The sequence below is a fragment of the Pleurodeles waltl genome, chromosome 8, assembly GCF_031143425.1.
Source record: "Pleurodeles waltl isolate 20211129_DDA chromosome 8, aPleWal1.hap1.20221129, whole genome shotgun sequence".
NCBI classification, from domain to species: Eukaryota; Metazoa; Chordata; class Amphibia; order Caudata; family Salamandridae; genus Pleurodeles; species Pleurodeles waltl.
In genome coordinates this window covers 686,922,311-686,946,692 of record NC_090447.1, presented here as the reverse complement: position 1 = coordinate 686,946,692, position 24,382 = coordinate 686,922,311, and the positions used below count along the sequence as shown (strand labels likewise).

At 46.9% G+C, this 24,382-nt stretch overlaps 1 protein-coding gene across 1 annotated transcript in view; it reads left to right on the top strand.

Moving 5' to 3' along the window:
* POLA1 (DNA polymerase alpha 1, catalytic subunit) overlaps positions 1-24,382 on the top strand; it is a 1,729,782-nt gene that overhangs the window by 400,385 nt on the left and 1,305,015 nt on the right. The window contains exon 24 of the mRNA XM_069204808.1: positions 7,075-7,199. Coding sequence (XP_069060909.1) covers positions 7,075-7,199 — 125 coding nt within the window. The remainder of the gene's footprint in view (positions 1-7,074; positions 7,200-24,382) is intronic.

Below are 24,382 nucleotides of genomic sequence, written 5' to 3'. Positions count from 1 at the left end.
CTCTGTGGTTCCTTACACTGAATAGGTTTATTGGCTCAGTGGTCCTACTCTTCCTTGAACTCTGTCCCCTTTTGGGTGGTTTGGTTTATTGCATTCTTGTTCTGCGGGTAACTGCATGGGGTATCTTGTGGATCTAAAGTTTTTTTAGGGTATGCTGTCGTTGTCCTTCGCCCATTTAGTGCTCCTTTCTTCCTTTCGTCCTTGGATGGGTAGGGCGGATGACGGATGGTTTCTCCCTTCCTTAGTAAGAGATGAGGCCCTTGGGGTGTTTCTTAATGTCTGGAGATGATTAGTATACTTGGATGTCATTTAACCGTGTCTCCTTTTTGTGCATGTGCTGGAGGTCAGTGGCATTACTGTTTTCCTTCCATAGGGTGCCTTATGTTTTGTCACCCTTGTTGGAATGGCTATATTGCTCTCTGCTGGACCTGCTTGTTCTGCGACTGTGGGTTTTGCTGTCAGTGTTTGCTTCTATTCATTCTTATTACTTTTCTTGTATTCACCTCTGTGTTTCGCGTAGTTGCCGCGAGAAACCAAGCTAGCGTGACACCATAAAACAGCTTAATATATCAAGCAACGTGTGCAATAACACATTCACACTTTCATTAGTACAGTGCAGCAGTGTTACTTAACTAGAAGGGCATAACTGACTCGAAAAAATACCGACTAAGGTTTCACAAATTACTAGGGCCTTTCTCACAAAGCCTGGTTATTTAATCTGCGGCACTGGTTTATCGCCTTGTTTTGTGGCTATGGTTATATGTCCTTGTTGAGAACTACTGCACATGAGAAAACAGCATGATCTAAACTATGCATAATTTCTCTAAGTACAGTATGCTATTTGTTATCATTGTTGAGGGAGGAGAAAGGACACACTCGAGTCTCCACACAATTACAATTGGTGATAAATAGCATATTATACTCTACGTTTCTGCATCCGTTGACTTGTTTGGATGCTTCTTTTACACAAAAGGTAGTAGTATGAAAAATCTATTTTACAGGGAACTGTGAAATAAGGGAAATAATTAACTGTTACTCTATGAAATAAGTTTCCTCATCACGTTGCACCCCAAGCCATTCTGTAGAAATGTACCATTGTTAGGGCCACTATGTTTATATGGCACGTGTATGTAAGTTTTGCCAAAAGCTGCAAAATTAGTGGCACATTGTCCAAGTACATTTTTTTTATTTATTTGAGCTTGCAACATTTCCTACAAATTCTGCAAATTGTGCATCAAATGTTACGTACATAATTATGGGGTGCATTCCACAGTCAAACTAGCATAAATGTATTGGCCCTCCCCATTAGCCATTGTTGTATCAATTTATTAATCAAAGGTAAATCTAAACGTTCCATTACCAATCCGTGGCAATTGTTAACTGCAATTTAAAGAAAACAGCTTTTTCAAAGTGACTATCACATAATAAACGTTCAATATAAACGCATAACGGGTAACTTGTGTAATGTTGTCATGTATTACCAGCCCAGGGTCACATTTACTAATGATTTGACCTGTAGTTTATAATGTCATCAGAACCTCTAAATGGCAATATTAGTTGGTACTTCTCAGTTACCCATTATGTATCCTGTGGTTATATGTATATTTATAGATAACGTATGTTACAATACACACATACAATTATTGCTTTGAGAGACTGTCAAAGACTAGCTGTCATGGAGCATGTTAAATATGGAATGAAGGTAATGGATCAGGTCAACAATTTCTGCTTATTTAGGAAACCAATTGCGTGTTTCCTTGCCAATTTGAGCTTTTTGATAACCAACTTTGTTTTATTTGTACAATAACATGTCACAGTACAGATTAAAGCAACTTGTGGTATTACCATACTTCACATGTCTGTTGTGGTATAGTTTGTCATGCAAGAGTCAACAGTGGCACGGCCTCACCAGAGCCCATACACAAGATAAACATTTACATTTTAGTTTCTGATCATGCATCCCCCAATCATTTGGGCCAAACCTTATCATATTTTCCCAGGCAGTCCCTCGCCTGGTACACCAGCCGCTCAAGTTGGGCACACCAGTCCATCCCCAACTCCATTTTGACAGGGAAGGAGATGATTAATACATAGCTAAATGGTAGAAGTACAGGTTAGACATGCCTAGGCCACCCTCATAGGTATCTCGTTGGCATGTGTCTGAGGAAATGCGTAGTTTCCCGTTATGCATGAGCAACTGCGTCCATCTTTAGGAACCACTGACGTGGAAGTTGAATGGGCAGATTCTTAAGGGTATAAAGGTAGCGGGGTAGGATTAACATCTTATACAGTGCTATTCGGCCCATAATATTCAGAGGCCTTGTTTGCCACCTCCCAAGGTCAGCCCTCACTTTACGGGCAAGTGGGGTGATATTTAGGGCCCAGATCAGGGACGGATCCAGAGCCACTCGGATGCCTAGGTAGGCAAAGCTAAGGAGCCGGATGGGGATGTTCGATTGCCAGTCTACAGTGTCGCTGTAGCCTGTGAGAGGGACCAGGAGAGATTTTTTGTGGTTCACCAAGAGGCTGGAGGAAAGACACCTGGGACCGCTCACCGCTGGGTAGGATAAGTAAAGTAACACATGGTTGGCGTATAGGGCGGTGCTATCCTCCTATGCCCTGCCCACTGCCACCCAGTAAGAAAAACGTCTCAACGGATTAAGTGTGCCAAAGGTTCTATAGCAAGGGCGAAAAGGAGGGGGAGGGGAATAGAGGACAGCCCTGCCATGCTCCTCTACCGATAGGAAAGGCCCCTGAAAGTACCCCATTGATGAGAACAAAATATGTTGGTGCTTGGTATAGACGTTGTACCATATGACAAGAAAGCGTGTCCCAGACCCGCTTTTTGGAGAACAAGGTCCAGGTACCCCCAGTGCACTGTATCAAATGCCTTTTCAAAGTCTATCAATAAAAAGGCCAGTGCAGAGGGGAGTGCATGCCGGTGTGACAAGGCAACATGGAACCTTCGCAGACGGTGCCAAGTGATACTGGTGGGCATACATCCGCACTGATCAGGATGGATCAGATGGTGTAAGACTGTCTCCAGGCAAGTGGCCAAGACCGTGACATATACCTTAACTTCCCCATTGATATAGCTAAATAGGCTGGTATGCTGCACAGGATACAGATGGGGGGTTGGGATTTTGAGAGTACTAAGATTGTGGCCTGGTCGAGGTCATAGGGCAGAGCACCTCTTTGCAAGGCCTTGTTATAAAGGCAGTGAAGTTGAGGTATCGGAATGTCCCTAAATTTGGAGTAGTATTTGACAGGGTAACCATCTGGGCCAGGGATATTGCCTGACTTCAGGGCTGCAATAGTCTCACCAATCTTTTCTAGTGTTATGGGTTCATCTAGAGTCTGACCGACAGAGACCGGGAGGCGAGAGATGGGTATCTCATCCAGGAGTGGGGCATCCCGTTCAATAGTCTCTGGGCACAGCTGTGTACAGGGTGGCATAATATTGATCAAAAGTAGAGGCTATGCCATGGGGGTGGTATGAATTGTCCCGTCCTTATCCACCACTTTGGAAATCACCCTCCTTGCTAGCCAATATAGTAGTTTACTATTCCTGTCCCCCAAGCCGTAAATGCACGCTTGGGAGTCATGACATATTTGTTTCACTTCTTCAAGGGAGAGTCCTGATTTCCTCCCTCACCAGCTCCAGGGCACGTTCTCCACCTTCCCCATTTCCCTCGTCTAGGTTGTGCTCCAGTAAGAGTGCTTGAGCCTCAACTTGTGCTATGTGTGCGTGCCTCCCCCTTTCCGGTTGACTCAGGAAAGCCTTGGCATGGCCACGGATAGTGGCCTTGCCTGCTACCCACAACCTTACAGTGGACTGGGCCGTGCTTGCGTATTCCCGAAAATAATGTTCAATTTCCCCACAGGCGGGTGTAGTAGGTAGCATCTTGTAAAGACCACGCATTGAGGCGCCACGTAGGTCTCCGATTGGAGTCAGAAGAGCCAATGGTCAGGAGTAATGGGGCATGATCTGAAACACCTAAGGCAAGTATCAGTGCCTGCGTATCTAGGGGAAGATCAGTGGCTGGCATAAAGAACATTTCAATACCAGCATGTGTGTGATGAGCCGCAGAGGTATGAGTGTACTGTCAGGAGTGAGGATGGCAAGTCCACCACATGTCACAAAGGGCAAGACTCGATATCTGTTTATTGAGAAGGGTGGATTGGCTACAGCGGGTCTCTGATTGGGGGCCTGTGACATCCAAACCCGGGTCGAGGACCACATTTATATCGCCCCCTATAATAGTCTGAGTTATCGTGTCCGTAAGTGAGGTGAAAAATGACTCTAGTACTGGGGGGAGAAGTGTGGGTGGGGGGGCATATGCACTGAGTAGGTTGATGAGGTGGCCTTCTACCATGGGGTTTGGCAATAAATCTCCCATGAGGGTCGAACCATGTCTGGGTCACCACCATGGAATAACTGCGGTGCAGGAGTATCGCAATTCCCCTGACCCCGCGTGCAAAGCCCGTGTGGTATACACGGTCAAATCCATATCGGGCAAGGGAGGGGCAGGAAGCACCCATTAGGTGTGTCTCTTGTAGGAATAGGATAGAGGGGCGAAGTCGCTGTACATGAAGCAGGACAGCCACCCTTTTGATTTTATAGTGAAGCCTGTTGACATTCCACAATATTATGGTGTAGGGGGCCATGAGGTGTGGAAGGGAGGAAGTTTGGTGAGGACCACATATCAGAAAACACCTGAGGCCTACTGGAAGGATGTGGGTTTGAGCGTGTGAATGGTTCCCATTTATACATAACTTTTTAGTTCTGTGTGACATCAACATGTAGAACAAACAATAGTACCAAAATACTGACTAACTAGATCAACATCCCCAACACCACTTTCCCCATACTTCCTGTCCCCACTGAAGAAGCATCTGTCGCCCTTTAAAAATTTCCCAACAATAACCCAAAAGGAAAGAAAAATAAGACAGTATAAAGTGGTGGACCCCTCCAAGAATCAGGATCTCATGACTTCCCTGTTGAATAGCCGGTCCAGACACCACATCGCTCCATTGTGATCAGTGAGATTAGTGGTGTTTGACTCAGTCCCTCCCCCGGTGGGGGTGTCTGAACATGGTAGACCGAACTGCAGCATGCGTCAGCATGGTGAGAGATCGGCGGGCCAGGAGACCCAAAGGTGGGTGATGGTGAGGCATGTGGGGTCTTTTGTCTTCCGTAGTGATATAGGGTGTGGGAGCGCTTAGGTCAGGCACCCCCCTCCCCAGATGACTCGGTTATGCGGGCCGAGGTCAGGTCGGAGGGAGCGGGAACATCTGGGTACGTCCAGATCTGCTGCTCCTCAGTCGCCCCCTCCCATGCAGACTCAGGGGTATAGAAGAAATGGGCCTTGCCAGCATGCAGGACCTTAAGGTTGGCCGGAAAAAAAGAGTATATATTGCAGGTGTAGGGCTCTTAGCAAAGAGTGCTCTGTGGACTGGCGAAGAGTGCTCTGTGGACTCGTTTCACAGTAAACCACTGGAACAGTTTGTCAGAAGGTACCCATGACTTGATTCATGTCTCGAGGAAGTTGCCAGGCCGGAAACCCTCGGCTCCTTCTGGGAGACAGATGAAGCGCAGATTGTTGCATCTAGACCGATTCTCTGCATCTTATGCAAGCTATAGTAGTTTGTGAATGAGTAGGCAACTCACTTTGGTCTTTAAGTCTCAAACCTAGTCTTCCACTGAGGAGACGAGTTCTTCTGCCTCAGTGATGTGCTGTGGCATTTTTAAGGTCCTGTGGTATTAGAGCCATGTCTACTTTTACCTCCCCGATCTTATGTTCAACTGCCTCCTGTGAAGACTGAATTGCTTGTAAAAATCTTGTCCGTGTTCCTTGTGACAGGGATTGAGTTCTTCATGGTGTCCCCGCCTTGGGCCCCAGCCGGGGTGGTGAATTTGCCAATGCAGGATTGGGAGGATGAGGGCTTCACCTGTCTCTCATTTCCCATTGCTAGATTCCCCCAGATGGTGGAGTTCGCTCTTAACTGGTCTTCTATCTCTGGCCTCTCCCCCATCATCACTCATGCACAGGCTGTCGTATCCTCCTACCACCCTGACTGTGAGGCACAACGCAAGTGGGGCCACCCACAGCCCAGGAGGGGCCAAGAAAAATTACTCGTGGGCTCCAGGGAGAGAGCTCCCAAAGTCAAAAGGGCCCCAAAAAGGTCAAAATTCTATCCGGCAATGTTGGAAGTAGAGAGGAGACCCCCCAGAGCAGGCGTGTGTCCAGCAGGCCGCACCGCTGGTCCCGCATTCACAAAATCCCTCCTCCGCTGGGGATGCAAGCACCACCCTTAGAGGCTCAAGGTAAGCTGCCTGAGCTCCCTGCACGGCAGGGACCAGGGAGCGAAGGGCAGCACATTGCCGGGAGGACACAGAGGCTGTCAGCTGCCTCCATTCTACAGTGCCGCCTCCCTCATCCCAAGCAAACGCTGGCCGTGCGGTGTACACAAGCGGCATGTGGTCTCACAGCAGGTCCGCCGCATTGGTGCGGTGAATCACCATCGTTGGTGGAAATCTGGCAGGTAATCTTGCGGCGTGGATGGCAGTGGATGACTGAGGGGGTCTGGAGCACTCCTGGAATGCGACCGCCATCTTGACACCCCATACCCCCCCCCCCCATTTGAGCTTCTTATTGTGTATGTTCTGGGGCCATGAAACATCCACAGAGGGGCTTAGTACTGGAATGAAGCCATGCACTACCCATGTTTCCTTGTATTTGCCTCCAACCTAGGATGAAACCAGATTCAGATCTGTGACGATATTACTTCAGATGCCTCAAATCCGATAGTGTTTCCATGCACATTAATATTTTTTCACAAATATACTTTGATACAAGATGCTCATATTATCATTATAGAAAAGAGGAAATGGAAACAGGCTGCAAAAGGAATCTATGTGCATAAATTGGCATAAAAAAGAGAGAATGGTAACTGTATTTTATTGTAATTTTTTTTTTAACTGTTTCTCTTGGACTTAAGACCTATTAAAGTGAGTTGATTTCTTTGCCTTTTCCCTAAACATGCTTACAAAAATGACCTTTTCTGTTTCAGGTTTCTATGACAAATTTATTTTGCTCTTGGACTTCAACAGCTTGTACCCATCTATTATCCAGGAGTTCAACATCTGTTTCACAACAGTGCAGCGACTAGATTCAAATATGCGAAAAACTCCAGAGGTTGGTTATAAGACTTCTTAGTATTGTAGGTTTTTAAGACTATGGCTTGAAGGTTACCTCCAGTTGATTGTGTTGTATCCCTTATCTAAAGTATATTCCATCAAATTACTTTTATTTCAGTCAGTACATTATAGGTGTATAGCAACATTTCACACTCAGAACAACATATTGTAACAAAACGTAGAATGCTGTACAGGAATAAGTACAATGAAAGCAAGAGTAAAATGCAAAAAATGTTTGCTATAAAGTGGACCAAAATACCATCAAGTTTATTCATATGCACTCAAAGGAATAATGCATCTATTAGTTGTAGAATGTAGAAAGGTGAAATCATACTTAAGATAAAACTGCAGTACACATATAGCAATACAACATAGTTTCAACAACAATAAATGTCAGTAAATGCTAAAACAAGGCCTATAGTAAAACATCAACATACTTGGTGTTAAAGTTAATGAGTGCGGGTCTACAGAAATCAAAAGTTAGGAGAATCCATTTCTAATAAACCGGCTAATAGCTAATATTTGTTAAGGGCAAACATGACTCTCCTAGTAGTATTGTGTTTCAGGACCTTAAGAGCAGTAGGATAGTTTGTTAAACCTAAATTGAATCTTAGAGTGCAAATCCATTTGCATCTAAATTTAATCTGGCTAGGGCAACAAAAGTAAAAAGAGCTCAATGTTCTTGGTTTTGTTAGAACAATATTTGCAGAACAGGGAACCTAGAGTTAGTTATCCAATCTGATAGACTTCTAGCTGCAGATTCCTTACCTTAGAATTATCCTACGCGTCATACTGGATCTGTAAACTTTTTTTTGGAGCAGTACCCCTGCATGCCAGTTAAGTGCCATTCAGCTCTGTGTGCATTGTTAGCGTTGTCTATGCCGGAAGTAATGTCCGCGGCACCTATATAGACGCCACCCTGGTGTGCTGATGTCTCTTCTTTTCTTTCCGCACCAGTCAGAGCAGATCTGGTAAGAGCTACCCCTTCAGTTACTTTTTGGACTTTTTGTCAAGGTTTTTTTAAGGTCTTCCTTCTGGTGTGGCTGGATGCCATTGAAGAAGGCTGGCTTCAAGCAATGTGGTACCTGTCACCAGCTGATGTCGGTTACGGACTTGCACCTTGTTTGTCAGTGGTTACTCGAACACAGCCACAACCCTAAGTCATGCTCAGACTGCCACGCCATGAATCCCAAGGCTTTGAGGGAGCGCTCCCCGAGTCTGTTGTGCGACACAGCAGTTCGAGGTCCCGGCACCAGTCACGGAATCTGAGGTTGTCGTCTCATTACAAATCTTTGGGACATTCAGGTAAATCCCTGCACAAGAAGCTATTGAAACGTTCTTAGACTTCTTTGCATCCTTTCACTGACGAAACACGGCAGCGTCTGCTTTCTAGGCCTTGCTCCGCAGTGGAGCCTGTGCCTACTCCGGGCTTCCCCAAGTTTCTGGGAGCCAGACAACCCCTGCCCAACTTAAAGAATTTTTAAGCCATGTGCCTCATATTTGTGCGGGCTGACCCCTCCAGCACGCCTTTGGACTCTGTGGTGTTGGCAGGGCCCCTTACAGGTTCCCTGCTTGTGGTTCCGGCCCCGGCACCTGTGGGGCTGCAAGCATCCATTCCTGTATTCAGACCGGCTCTGGTCAGACCACCTCGACTTTCCCTGGTGCTAGTCCAAATGCTGACGCTCTTGGCAATGCCATGCCCATTTTAACCCCCAACTCCAATACGGAGCCGGAAAGGCATAGCTTGACGCTGTATTCAGTGCCATCAGGAGCCTTGCCTCCCAGATCGGATCCTGAGCCCTAGTCCTATGGGCTAGGACTTGGGGAGGAATGGGAGGGGTCAGTGGATCCTGAGGCAGTCCAGGCTTATCAACGAGACATAGACTGTTGTGAGGAACTGGGTGAAGCTAGTGGCCTGGACAGTTCCTCAGATGCTGGCATGCTTTTTCCCCTTACCGTGGCTACAGAGGAGGGAATGCCTTTTGCAGTGGTGGTGCGGAGGGCTACAGAGATCCTCAACCATCATTTGCCCTCGTGGCGGTCAAGACCAAGACCTTGACAGTGGTTCTTCAGCTGGGAGTATCTCCATCTGAACTGCTCCTGCCATTCAATGAAGCCCTTACAGATGTCCTTTCGGGTACCTGGTCCAAGCTCGACACAGTCGCCCACTGCCCTACCCCAAGTGACCCCAGTTTCCTCACTCAGCCAGCACCCCACCCCGGAGTTTGGTGGTCCAGGCTTCCACCTCTTATTTTAATCCTGGCACATTTCCTACCACTTCACCAGAAATGGAATCTGAGAGGCTGGAGACGATTAAGAAGTAGATGTTTTCTTCCACAAGCCTGGCATTGGGGTCTGTGAACACTGCATGCCTTTTGGGCCTGTACTCACATGCGCTGTGGGATATGGTTGCGTAAGTGCTGCCTACAGCCTCGGAGGAGGCCCATGCCATATTCTTCCAAGCTATAGCAGACGTAAGAGCTCAGCAAAGTTCACAATTCGCTGTGGATTCAACATGACCGACTCACTAGGCAGAGCAGTTTCGCCGACGGTGGTCAGTCGAACACTGTCCTACCTGCCTCCAGATGTTTTCTGAGATTCATGGTAGGCCATGAGCATTACCAGTTGCTGTGCTCCCCTTTGTCCTGATCAGTGCCCCTCTGGTGTTCAACAAGGTGATGGCAGTGGCTGAAGCTCACCTGTGGGGATCAGGGGTGTCAGTCTTTCCCTAGCTTGGTAACTGGCTGTTGAAGCCGGGCTCGACCCAGGCTGTTACCTCCCACCTCCAGACTACGGCGGTCCTTAAGTCACACCTGACTCCCTCTCAGACACTTCCTTTCATCAAAGTGGTTCTGGACACAGTGCAGTTCTGGGCTTATCTTCCAGAGTGACTAGTCCAGGATATTTAGGCTATGATACCAATGTTTCAGCCTCTATGTTGGGTTTCGGTAAGGCAGACTGAGGCTGCTGGGACTCATTGCCTCCTGTATCTTGCTAGTAATAAATGCATGTTGGCATATGCAGGCTCTACAGTGGGACATGAAGTTTCAGTGGGTACAGCATCAGAGGAATCTCTGATATGGTCCAGATCTCAGAGGGAACTGTGAAAGATCAGCAGTATGGCTAATGAACCGCTTCTGCGTCTGCGGCAGACCCTTCTCCCTTTCCCAACCAAATCTCACAGTAGTGACAGATGCCTCACTATTGGGATGGGGCAGCTATTAGGGAAGGTGGAGATCAGAGGAATCTGGTCTTTGGTGGAATACGGACTCCACATTTGTTTGCTGGATCTCCAAGCGATCATATTGACATTGAAAGTCTTTCTGCTCTCCATAAAGGGAAGGCTAGTGTAGGTGTTCATGTACAACACCACTGCCACTGTGGTACTGCAACAAAGAGGGTGTGGTGGGGCGGTCGGCTCTTTGTCGAAAGGCTCTACTTCTCTGGACCTGGCAGGAACATCAGGGCATTTCCCTGGTGGTTCAATACCTGGCTGGTTTTCTGAACACCAGGGCGGATAAACTAAGATGCCTAGCGGATCACGAATGGCATCTCCATCCAAAGGTGGCGCAAGGTGTCTTTCGGCTTTGGGGAGAACTTTGGTTAGATCTGTTTGCCTCTGTTGATAAAGTGCAGTGTCAGCAGTTTTGTGCTTTGGAGTTGCCAAGGCGGCTCTTGCTCTTTAACGCTTTTTGTCTGGAGTGGACCTCAGGCCTCTTGTACGCCTTTCTGCCCATACCTCTCCTGTCCAGAGTTATCAAGAAGATCAAGAACGACTGGGCCCAGGTCATCCTTGTGGCCCTGGAATGGGTAAAAAGAGTCTGGTATCCTGAGTTACTGAGTATGACCATCGATCTTCTGATCAGGCTGCCAATTTGGGAGGATTTTCTGTTGCAGGGGAGGGTTCTCCATCTGAACCTGTTGACTCTCCACTTTCTTGCATGGAGAGTGAGCGGCAGCAGTTGACAGCTTTTGACCTTCATCCCGAAGTCTGCAATTTCATCTTGGTAGCCAGACGTCTATCTACCAAGACAGTATACACCTGCCGTTGGAAGACATTTGTGGCTTGATGTTCTGACAGAAATGAAGATTCCCTGTCTGACCCCTTTTTTCACGTTCTTCTCTTTATTCCCTCTCTGACCCAGGAGAGCCTCGCTATGGGCACTCTTAAGGGTTATCTTTCTGCTATCTCTTTATTCCAAAGATTTCCTGATTAACCTTCTCGTCAAATCTCCTATTGTACATCGATTCTTGAAAGGTTTAGTTAACTTTTTCCCCTTCTCCCTTTACCATGCTTCAGTGGGATTTGAATCTAGTTCCCACATTCTTGATGTGTGCTCCTTTTCAGCTCACCATCAAAATGGCTTTCCTCGTGGCTATAAAATCTGCCTGATATAGTGAGCTACAGGCCTTGTCATCTAATCCGCCCTATTTATCCTAACAACATGGGACTTGGCATGCTGGCCTCCTTTATTCAGACGGTGCTCACGCCCTTTCATGTAGGTCAGTCCATCACCTTACCTACTTTCTACACTCCACCTCACCCTTCAAAGGATGAAAAGTGTCCTCACTGTCTGGACTCCAAATGTTGTTGTTCTGCTTTGACAGCATGCAGGAATTCCGGGTGGACAAACTACTCTTCGTGGTGTATGTCTGAGCTAAAATGGGTTATGCCGTGTAGAAAAGGACCCTCTCCATATGGGTTGTGCTCTGCAATAAAATCTGCTATGCATTGGTCAAGAATCAGCCGCATGAGGGCTTGTGTGCTCATTCCACCAGAGCCAAAGCCGCAACCACTGTGTTAGAAAACGGAGTTCCGGTCTTTTTATCTGCCAGGAAGTAGTGTGGGCTTCCCTGCACACGTTTACCAAACATTACTGCCTGAACAGTCAGGTCTGTTGTGACGGGCACTTTGCCTGTTCAGTCCTGCAGGACTTCCTTATCTGAAATTGGTCCGCAGACCCACCTCCGGTGGTGGTACTTCTTGGATATCTAAGGTAAGATATTTGCAGCTAGAAGTCTCTATCAGATGAACGTAGAACGTTGATATATAATGGGAAAAAAATAGGAGCCAAAACACATCCTTGTCGGACTCCCCTGTGAATAGTTATTGAGTCGGACATTTCTCCTGATGTGCCCAATATAACATGGGCATAGGTTGATTGATGGAGCCTAACAAGGTTTCAAATGTGGGAAGGAACTCCAGTCGATCTAAGAATCTCTCATAAGATGTTTGTGGGGACTAGGTCAAAAGCTGCTCTCAGGTCTATGTAGGCCACATACAAATGATCTTTTGATATGGTGATGTATTTCCAAGTAATCAAAGAGAATCTAAAAACTTGATTAGTAGTACGGATCTTCCGTTGAAAGCTAGCTTGGAATGGTGAAAGTATGTTAGTCATGCATCTAGTCCTGCACTTTGTCAAGCATCTTGACAGCAGAAAATGTTCTGAAGGTTGTCAAGAAGACTAATGGGCCTGTAATTCTTTGGATCATCACCTTTCTTATAGATTGGGATGATAGGTAGCAGGTAATTTGGCTCCATTCAGTTGGTCATTTGATAAAGGATTAATACAGGCGGCGAAAATATAGTTTTGAGATTTACAATGATGTTCCTGGGATGGAGTCAGGTTCTAGGGCCTTCCCTGAATGGTGAAATTCTGTAGCCTTTCTTGTGTCAGCCAAAAAATAAAAATGAAATGTCATCTTCATTAATTGTTTGGACTGCTGAATATGTAGGGGGTCTAACTCTAAAAAGTGCTTCACTCAAGTGGATGGTGGCACAAGGTGATCAATTTGAGCAGTGGCCCCTAAATAGCCATTGGCTATGGTGTGCCTGAATGCCCTGTTATTTCGGTTCTGGGTAGCCTTTAAAAGAGCCTGCCAGTTGACTTCGTCCCATCTATTTTGTGTTTGGCTCAAAATGTCCTTGTAAATAGGCTTAGATTATCTGCTTGCCACTGAGTTATGCAGTTTAATGGCTTAAATGAGATTGGATTTGGCCCGTTGATGCCGAGTCAAACCATGGAGTGGTTTTATGTCTTTTAGTAGTAACTTGCTGGATAGGCCTAGTAAAAAGATATTTTAAGGAGAGAACAAATTCTGTGTGCTTATCCATCATTGACAAATACTTGATAGATGAATCACTGAGAGTAGCCAAGATAGACGAAAATGCATCATAAATGTTGGTCAATTAGGCAAGGTTACCTGCTAAGTTTGGTCATTTTATACCTCTCATGTTAATTGGAGTAGGTAGAGTTTGAGTATACAGATCATCAAACATTTCGGCAGAGAGAAAGTTCCAGGGCTTTATGGCCGTTATCCCATCTAGGAATTGCCTGGACCACGCCTAACACCAGGAACCCTGGTCCAGCCACCACCCACAGCTACACTTCTAGTGCCCTCTACGCCCTTAACGTCTCCACAAACATTGCCTCTGCTCCACGGTAGGGCCTTTCGCCTGCACCCTCTACCACGTCACCTGCAGCAAAACACCACCACCCCTCTCAGCAACACCCAGCCCACTCACCACGCAACACCAGGTTCCGACCACCAGCTCGCATGCACCCTTCACAACACTCGCTCACTCAGCAAACACACCACTGAGGTCAGGGACCTTATTTGACACTCTTGTGCCCGACATATTCTTCCTAAAAAAGACCTGGCTCAACCCTGCATTAGCTCCTGTCATTGCCACCACCATATCAACAGGATACAAAATCACCCACTGCGACTTCATCAACAAGCCAGGCAGATAAATTGCTGTCATCTACAGTGGCTCCATCTAATTCATCACTGCCACAGACGGCACCGTTCCAGCAATGGAACACCTCAACTTCACTATCTAAACGGGTGAGTAATCCACCAAGAGGGAAACCCTTGCATACCATCCACGGGACCTGGAGCCACCTTCTGCTATCTCATCACTGGTTTAATCTCCCCACCCCCCCTCCCCACCCTTCCTGCTCACCATCATCTCGAAGGACTGCATGTTCCTGGTTGACCTCAACGACATAACTGACCCTATCTCCGCCAACCTCCTCGACAGCTTTAACAACATCGGCCTCATCCAACTTGTACACCAGCCCTAGCACATCGCAGGACGCACGCTCAAGCACATCTTTACCTCCAGTGACAGCATCAAATACAGCCACACCACCGAGCTCACATTGACTGACCACTCAATCGTCCACTTCATCACGACCCCATTGCCGTCCCCTCCCGACGTAATCCAGAGCTGCCCATCACAGCTAGTAAAAGAATTCATCAACCTCACAATGGTAACAAGCAGTAAGTTTTCCTCACAAGACCTATGCGACAACTTCACAGATTTCTTCTATGACGAAATTTACAGAAACTGCAAGCTCCAACTCAAGCCTGGAGACTTTTTCAACGGCTATACCTACACACACACAATCCCCCCCCCCCCCCCCCCCCCCCACACAAAAAAAATCCCAGGGCTAACCACGCGGAACCACCTCACCATTAATGACACCATCATGAAAATCATCCACTCAGGTGCCCTATCCTCCTATGCACCCACCACATATTCAGCCTAGAAGCATCCAGGATCGTCCTAATCTTTCCACTCTACTCAAAACCTCACTGGATTCTGCCACATTTCCAGAAGACTGAAAGTACACAGAAATCAAGCCCCTGCTGAAATAACCTTCAGCAGACCCCAAAACACTCAGCATCTACAGACCCATCTCCCTGATCCCTTTCCCAGCCAAAGTAATCAAATAAGCCATCTACAAAGAACTCGCCATCTACCTGGAACAGAATTACTTCCTGGATTCCCAATCTGGATTCAGCAGGAACCACAGCACTGAGACAGCCCTGATCACGGCCACAGACTATATATGGGCTCTCCTCAACAAAGGAGAGACAGACGCCGTTTGCCTACATGATCTGTCAGCAGCTTTTGACAGTCTTCCACCACACACTCATTGCCAGACTTCACTGTATAGGCCTCAGATGGATCACCTCCTTCCTCACCAACAGAAAATGACAAGTTCACCTTCCACCTATGAGCCCAAAGCATTCATCTGGTAAGGCCCTCAAGGCTCATCACTCAGCCCCACCCTCTTCATCTTCATGTCCCCGCATGACAACATAGTCCTATCCCACGGACTCAACATTATATCCTACACAGACACACAGCTCATCCTCTCCCTCCCCGAAAACCCCACCGTCACCTTAAGCAACTTCCACCAATGCTAGACCAGCCTTGCCAGTTGGATAATTAATAACTGCCTCAAGGTCAACAGACGAGACATAAGTCTTGATCTCTGGCTGGGACAGCATCCCCTGGGATGCCTACTAGTGGCCCACAGAATTGGTGCCCACTTCAACCACAGCTGAGCACGGCAGGAAGTTCGATATCATCCTGAATATCCAACTCACCATGAGGCACGAAGTGAAGGGTGTCATCCTCCTGCGCATTTTACATAGGATTTTAAAGTGGCTTCCCCAAAACGCAAGACCCACCATTACCAAAGCCCTTGTCACCAGTCAACTGGTCTACAGAAACATCCTATATGAGGGAATCGAGGACAACTTAGTTCAAAGACTACAGACGATCCAGAACACTGTAGCAAGACTTATCCTGGATATCTCTTGTCGCAACGACATCATCCCCCACCTTAGAAAATCTCCACTGGTTCCTGGTTCAGAAGAGATGCCAGTACAAGCTCCTCACCCACTTGTTAAAGGCCCTGCATGAATCTGGACACGCCTACATCAAGCACCCCCTGTGATTCCACAAACCGTCTGGAAATCTCTGCACCTCCCTTGTGGTGGACCATTCCCTCTGCATACAATGTAGAAGAGCAGGAGGATGCTGCTTCTACTGCTCATCCAAGGCCTGAAACAGCCTCCCCTTGCACATCAGGACCTTGCCTACTTTGTAGGAGTTATGTAGGATGCTGAAAACCTGGCTCTTCATCTGAGACCCTGGGCCCTTACAGCACCTGGATACCCTCCCGGGTGACAATCTGTGCTCTACAAGTTGACTGATTGAATGAATTTAAACTCTTGGAGCCCCCCCTGCCCCACCCCCCCAGTAGCCTAATTTCCAAAATAACATAGTCTATTTCACTTCTTTGATGACCCCTTTCAAATATTAAAGCTCTGTCCCTGTCAGATTTGGACCACCTGTTGCATGCTCTAATACCATGTGCCACAGTGATGCAAGTTGCAGGGCCGCGGAGTTCCGAGTTTTAATTGGCTTGGTCTACAGAATGGGAATATAAAGAGTCTTGTGTTCTACTGATTTATACTGATGATAAAGCCAAGTGGCTCCTAGGTGGTATTAAAACCACCAACTAAAATCGTTGGGGGGGGGGGGGGATTCTTCCAAGAAGAAGGATATTTTTCAAGAATGGATAAGGTTGAGGAATCTGTTTGGCTACTGGGGGATTACAGATGTTAATGTTAGCCACAAGACCTTTTGGGGACCTTATACTTATCCTTAAAATATCTGCAGGTTGAATGTCTAATTTTGTTTTTAGCAGTGCAAAGAGATCTTAACCCAGATGATCAGCCCACCAGAAGGCCTATCATTAGTAGAAGGTGTGGTGTCAATGTGATGTGAAACAACCCTGCTTTATAGACTGGAGATTTAGCCCAGGACTCCTGAATTAGGACAATATGGAAAATTTCAATAAAGTTATTCCAATAGGGGTCAAAGACCTTAAGACGCACACTGCTAGTGTTCCACAAAAGAATGCAAATGATGGAATCAGAAGGGCGCCATCATCAGAAGCAGAGTTTGGATGAATCAGATTATTAGAATGAGGAGGTTGTGTAGTTTTTAATTGGTCACGAGAAAGGGACATTTTTGTGATACCTGGGGATCCTATAGGGTTGAAGTCTGTCAAGTATCTTTTAATGGACTAGTAGAATGAAGCTGGGGACCTGGGGGGATAATTGACACACCGGAGGGCACTTTACAGGATGAATTATAGAAGATTGTTGACCACTGAAGAAAACATTAAATTGTGAATGAGAAGAAGGAAGCCTTTGGTGTGCATCTTAGTGATCTGACACAGAAAACAAACTAGAGAACTGAGAGAGATTTGATTAAATGAATTGAGGAGCATTGTATATAAATTGAATAGTGGAATCTGAAGATGAATAGATCTAGCATCCAAGTTAACTAGACCCTCGACCAGATTATGGTGAGCCAGTTCTAAACTAATGTAATCTAAAGAATTTGAACTTCTTGTTATAAGTTTAGTAGAAAAAATATCGGAATAAATAAGAGACATTCCCTCTGGGTCATCATCCAATGAATGATCTTGTTAATCAGCGAATCTATGTTCTCGCTGACCTTTTCCTCCAGTTTGGTGAAATGAATTATGGATTCAGTGGGATCCGTTCTTTGGTCATGATAGAGTTGCAGAGGAGAGCAGTATAATGACTTGCATTTCCAGATCTACGTACATTATTGAATTGGAGGTGTTCTAATTGCTGCCTAGCTCCTCAGGACAGCTTTATGGGAAAGACCAGGTATCAGGGTTCAGATTGAGGGTTTGAAGGGTGCCTGTTCAATGGTCAATCTTCCGGTCTAAAGTTATTACTATTAGGAGCTCTAGAGTGTGGGTTGATTTCTTCAGACCACGTTGGCCTGCAAGTTTAGGATGGTTGATAAAGGGCAGGGGGTCACCTGAATGGCACTGCTAAGCTTGTATGTTGGGTAATTAAATGCACTGGTGGATCATCCGCCATAGTAGACTGTTCAACAGATGGTCTCACGGTTCTGCTGCACTTCCCTGGCAAAGGCACCCCTTGTTAGAAGGTTGTGGATTGAACTGTGGGATATAAGTAAAGACCGTGGGTGTTTGCATTTTTACTATCTGCGATTCCACAATTTTCAAGCACTGCAAACCTCTTAATACAGGTGAAAAGATATTCAAATGGTTCATTTCTTTTTACATAGGCACTCATTACTAAGAGAAATTGTCTGGATTTCAGTTATAGAAGTAGGGACAGGGTTCTGGATAGTTGGATTGATCATAGAGGATGAGGCATCTTTTTTTCAGGTTGGGTGAAGAAATGTGTTGTCTTGGATACAACCAAAGATCCCTTTTGGGTCTTACCATCATTAATAAGTGGGTCTACCTCTTCAATGAGCTTGTCAATTTCTTTAATGGTACAGTTTTCTGCTGCATGTCTCCCTAGATAAGGGACCTCCTCAGCCTTTCTTTTCCCCGTTGGTGCTTGTGCAAAAGAATTTGCAGTAAGCACTGGATGCATACAAAACGTAACTAAAATTAAAACAGTGGTTAAAAAGGGAATTGTACAACAGAAATTCAACAAGTCTATTGGCCTTAGGAATCTGGCTACAAGGACTCCAAACTCTAAAGCTACACATACAAGAAAGAGGAAATGAGTCGTACCTGTAAAGTGGGAACGGAGAGCCATGCGGGCTCTCCGTGTTTCAGTAACGTGCTCGACGTGTCCGGGAGGGGCACGGAGCAGCAGTCTATAAATAAAGAACGGAACTGCGGTGACGCAGTTCCCAGTGTGATAGCAACGACTACGGTCCATGCGTATTTAATTTAGCGATGCGCCACGTGTCTACAATGGCGACGAGCGGGATGCGAGACATCGCGCTGTAACTAAATAAGTATAAAAAGGGGTATGAGCGAGGAAAGAGCATACCTGAAAAGCGGTTCAGCCGACCGCTGAAAGAAGAAAACAACCACGCGGTGCGGTGCCGGCCGCTGTGAGGAGAGAAAAGTCACGGCGGGAGCCCGATCGCTGAGTGGCTTGCATTGTGTCGAAGGAGGGTGGTGCCGTGTGGTTTCCCGGTCGGGGAAACCTAAGGTGAGCCCGGCCCCGCCCCCAGAAGAGGACCGTCACGTGGAGCGGAGATCGCTCTGCCTTCGGGCGTGTCCGTGCTGCAAATAAGCAGCTGAAATTGACGAACGGGGCTTTCTCAGCCGAGCGCTTTGTTTACGAGCGTCTCGGGACTGAGAAAGCTGAAGTTGACACGTGCTTTCCCCAGGCGAGGGATCGAAAGCTGAAATTGACACGTGCTTTCCCCAGGCGAGGGATCGTTTAAATAAAAGAACGGGAAGGCGTGTCTCAGAAAGAAATTGACAACGCCAGAGAGAAGGAGGGGGTGAAACGGGCAGGTGGACCCCCAGGAAAAAAAAGTAAATAAAAAAAAAAGAAGAAAAGAAAGGGTGAAATAAAAGGGAAGGAAAAAAAAAAAAAAAAAGAAAGAAAAAGAGAAGAAAAAAAAGCTTTATTAACCCTTGCAACACACTAGACGGAGGGAGTGTGAAAATGAGTGCCCCACCACAAGACAATGCTAACAATGCCAATCCTCCTCAACCACCAGGGAATCCTCAACTCCCAGCACAACTAAATAATAGTATTCACTCCTCGATTACCTCTTTACCACCGTTTAGCCAACTGATTGACCCGGCCACAGCTGCGCCAAGGTGGCGTCTGTGGATAAATCGCCTAGAGAACTATTTTTGCGCTACCCGAGAGACGGATGGAGCAGTGCGTAGATCTGTGATGCTGCTGATGGGTGGAGATGAACTGCAGGAGCTTTTTGATTCTCTGCCTGATACCAGGGACAAGTCTGATTTTAACGCAGCGGTGACTGCTTTGAACAGGCATTTTGATCCTCAACTTAACTCGGATTATGAACGTTTTAAACTGAGACAGGCGCAACAGACTGAAGTCGAGTCAATGGATATGTTTTACGCGAGATTGAGAAAACTGGTGAGTTCGTGCACGGGTCTCAACCAACAAGAAGAGATCCGAGCACAGATCATTCAAGGATGTCGGTCTAATGCTTTGAGAAAGCTTATCCTTCGGCAACAGGGCATGTCCCTTGATGATATTCTGATTCTGGCGAGGTCACATGAACTATCGGCAGTACGAGCAGATGCTATGGCGGCAGTGAGAGGTCAGTCATTGGCTGCTGCGTCATCGACTCGCGTAGTTCAAGTCAAAGAGGAACAGGTGGATGCCGTCCAGACACGTCAGGCAACACCTCGTAAGATGAACCCTACTAAACCCAGTGAGAGAGCCTGCGGAAGCTGTGGTTATGAACATCGACCGAATGCGGGGTGTCCGGCAAAAGGGCAGTCGTGTAACCGCTGTGGGAAACCTAACCATTTTGCTAAAATGTGCAGGTCCAGGAGGAATAAGCCAGGAGAACAGAAAGGAAGAGACACGAATGTCAGAGCTGTATCCAAAAGTGCGGAGGAAGTAAGGGACCAGGCGACAGCAAGTGGTCCAGTTTTTGAGGAGGATGAAGAAGAGGAAATTTTTGTAATATCCTTTACGGGAGGAAAACCAGGGAAAAAGAGACCCCCACCCATGAGTGATGTTCACGTCAATGGCACGCTGGTTTCTGTACTCATTGACACAGGAGCGTCTGTCAATGTCATGGACGAAACCCTTTTTAAAAAATTAGTACCCGCCCCGCCACTTACCTTGACAGCTACCAAAATATATAATTATGGTGGAAGAGATCCCCTCCCCCTCAAAGGAACCGTAGAAGTGGCCGTAAGCAGTGGAGACAGATCAACAGAGGCAAAGTTTTATGTCGTGGCACCTTGCTAGGATGTCACACGGCTGAAGAGTTAGAGTTAGTGTTCTTTGCGCGTCAAATATATGACACTCAAGTGGAACGCCTTCTCCATGAGTTCCCGCAGCTGTTCGAGGGACTAGGATGTTTGAAAGGAAAACCATCAAGTTGCACATAGACCACAATGTGGTTCCTGTGGCCTTACGACATTGTCGGGTGCCTTTTCATCTACGGCCGGTTGTTGAGAAGGAGTTGCTGTCGTTGGAAGAACAAGGAGTCATTGAAAAAGTGGATGGGCCTACGCCATGGGTGTCACCGTTGGTGATCGCACCGAAACCCAAACAGCCGGGAGCGATTCGTCTATGTGTGGACATGCGCCTGCCGAATAAGGCTATCAGGAGAGAGAGGCACATAACCCCTACTATGGATGACATCATTGCAGACCTGAACGGGGCCCAGTGGTTCTCAAAGTTGGATCTGAATGCGGGTTATCATCAGCTGGAGCTAGACCCGGAAAGTAGGAACATTACTACCTTCTCGACACATGTAGGGCTAAGAAGGTACAAGAGACTAAGTTTTGGAGTGTCGTCCGCCGCCGAAGTATTTCAGAATGCGATTCGAGAAACGCTGTCCGGATTACCGGGGGTAATCAACTTAAGTGATGACATTTTGATATACTCTAAAACTAGAGAAGATCATCATCGCCATCTAGGGGCGACATTGAAAAGATTGACTGAAGCGGGGCTAACACTTCATAAGAAGAAGTGTGCCTTCTATCAAAACTCTGTAGAGTTTTTCGGATATGTGTTTTCAAAAGATGGTCTGCAAGTGGACCCACGGAAGGCTGAAGCGATCCGTCAAGCCCCTGTTCCGCAAAATCCAACGGAAGTTCGTAGTTTTCTAGGAATGGCCACATATTGTGGAAGGTTTATACTACAGCTTGCCACCATGTCTGAACCGCTTCGACAACTCACGAAAGGGCAGCACCGTTGGGACTGGACTCCAGATGCGCAACAGGCATTTATGGATATTAAAAATGCATTGCTGGATAAAGTGACTATGGCTTATTTTAACCCCGGTAGGAAAACTGAAGTGGTGATGGATGCGAGCCCCGTTGGGCTTGGAGCGGTGCTCTTACAGGAACAGAGGCATCAAGAGTGGATCCCTGTTGCATACGCCAGTCGGGCGTTGTCGGCGGTTGAAACCCGGTATGCGCAGATCGAGCGTGAGGCTCTAGCCATTCGATGGGCGTGCCGCCATTTCCACCTGTATTTGTATGGACACGAATTTCAAGTAGTGACTGACCACAAGCCTTTGGTCCCCTTGTTTACGGGTAGTCCGCGTCTTGCACCTCCGAGAATTGAACGATGGACTGTCCTACTTCAACCTTATAGATTCACGGTGGTATATCGGCCTGGTGCGAATAATCCTGCAGATTATCTGTCTCGACACCCATTTCCAAAGGTGTTTGATGGTTATCAAGAACAGGATGAAGAAAATACTGACGTTTTTGTTAGCATGGTTGTACAGTCAGCATGTCCTAATGCTCTCCTCGTAACTGACATTGTGAACGCTACCCGGGAAGATGCGATGTTGAATAATGTCAAAGAGGCGTTAAGTCACAAAAGGTGGAAATATTTTCTAGAGAAGACCCACATGTCCTGCCCTGATCAAAAAGTGGCTATGCAGAGTATTTGGAAGGTGCGTGATGAGCTATCTACGGATGGTGATGGGTTGGTTCTGAGAGGAAGACGAATCGTGCTTCCACAATGTCTCTGGTCAAGGGTGATCGAGTTGGCTCATCAAGGGCACCAAGGGGCTGCTAAAACCAAAGCAAGATTACGGGCTAAAGTCTGGTTCCCGGGTATGGATACTCAGGTTGATGAAATGGTAGGGAGATGTCATTCTTGCATCATCACGTCAATAGAGCCCCCGAGCTGCCCCGTGGGAACTGAACCGGCCACTCTGAAACCCTGAGCTAAAGTGAGCATGGACTTTGGGAGTTTCCCAGATGGGAGATTGACTGTGGTTTTAATTGACTCTTATACCAATGTTCCCTGTGGTGGAAGTTGTGGCGTCAACGTCGTTTGAAAATGTAAGGCCAATTCTACAAAAGACATTTGCTTTGTTTGGTTTGCCGGATGAAATCCGAACTGATAATGGTCCTCCTTTCCACGGACAAGAGTTTAAGTCATACCTTGACGGTCTGGCGATTCGTCATCGTAAGATAATGCCTTACTGGCCTCCGGCAAATGGGGATGTGGAAAGGTTCATGCGAACTTTGAACAGGGCTCTCAGGATTGGAGTGGAGCAAAATGAGAATAGTGAACAATGTCTGTATCAATTTTTAAGTGCTTACCGTCAAACGCCTCATAGCACCACTGGTTGTGCTCCCTCCTCTTTGATGTTCAAAGTGTCTCCACGTGATTGTATTCCCTCCGGTCCTAAATGGAAACCTCCGGTATTGGATGTAAAGGCCGCTCAAAGCAGGCGAGAAGCCACTAACCAGGCTGAAGAAAGGAAGGATGCTACGGAGCCAACGAGGATCGAACAAACTAGGCCTGGTTCGGTTTTTGAACATGGAAGTGGTAATACTAGAAGTGCGAGATATGACCTACGCCCTAATCCTGTGCCGAGCAGTCAGCTAAAAGACTTTGTTGAACAGTTTGTTGGAAAGTAAGTGTCGGTGTCGTCTGGAGTGTAAGCACACTGTGAGAAGAACGTTGGGAACAGTGTGCAACGACCCCAGCCGTCTAAAAGGGACTCTGTGAGCGACACTAGGGTTCAGGGTGTCAAGAAACAAATTTGTGGTGTTTTCAGTTATTTGTTATCGAAGAGAGAGTTATTTCAATTTTATATTTGATGCTTTTCATATGAAAATGTTTTATCATTTGTTTAAGTTCATTTGGTTAATCCCTGTCCATGTGGAGTAAAACATGGGGGAGATGTAAAGTGGGAACGGAGAGCCATGCGGGCTCTCCGTGTTTCAGTAACGTGCTCGACGTGTCCGGGAGGGGCACGGAGCAGCAGTCTATAAATAAAGAACGGAACTGCGGTGACGCAGTTCCCAGTGTGATAGCAACGACTACGGTCCATGCGTATTTAATTTAGCGATGCGCCACGTGTCTACAGTACCTAGGTTATTAAAATGTAGCCTCAAAACTGAGAAACAAAGGGGGGGTGGCCTAGCCTCTTCCAGATGAAGAAGGGCCCGCCCTTGCCATGGCCCGCGCGCGTACCGCGCAGTTGGGAACGTTGTGGTGCTAAATAGAGCTAAGGGAGACTGGTACCAACTCTCCTCGGCCTGGCAGCTTGGCATCTCGCAGCCGCAGTGGATTGTGGGGGCATGGAGTCCCCCCTAAGAGTCAAGCGGGCTGAAGTAGTTCCAGTAGCGGCTCGCACCTCTTAAAAAGGGTGGGCGGGTGCGGCGCAAAGGGGAGGGGAAGCGGGGGGAGGAGATACATTAAGTTATTTAAAAAGTAAAAATTAAAACTTACCTTAACTCGCTGTGTGCCGCTCCTCCGTCGCAGGGTGCCACAGCCTGCCCTGCGCCAATCAGCGTCAGGATTGGCTGGGAGCGCCAGTGGATGCTTATGTTGTCACTTTTTTTTTTTCTTCAAAAA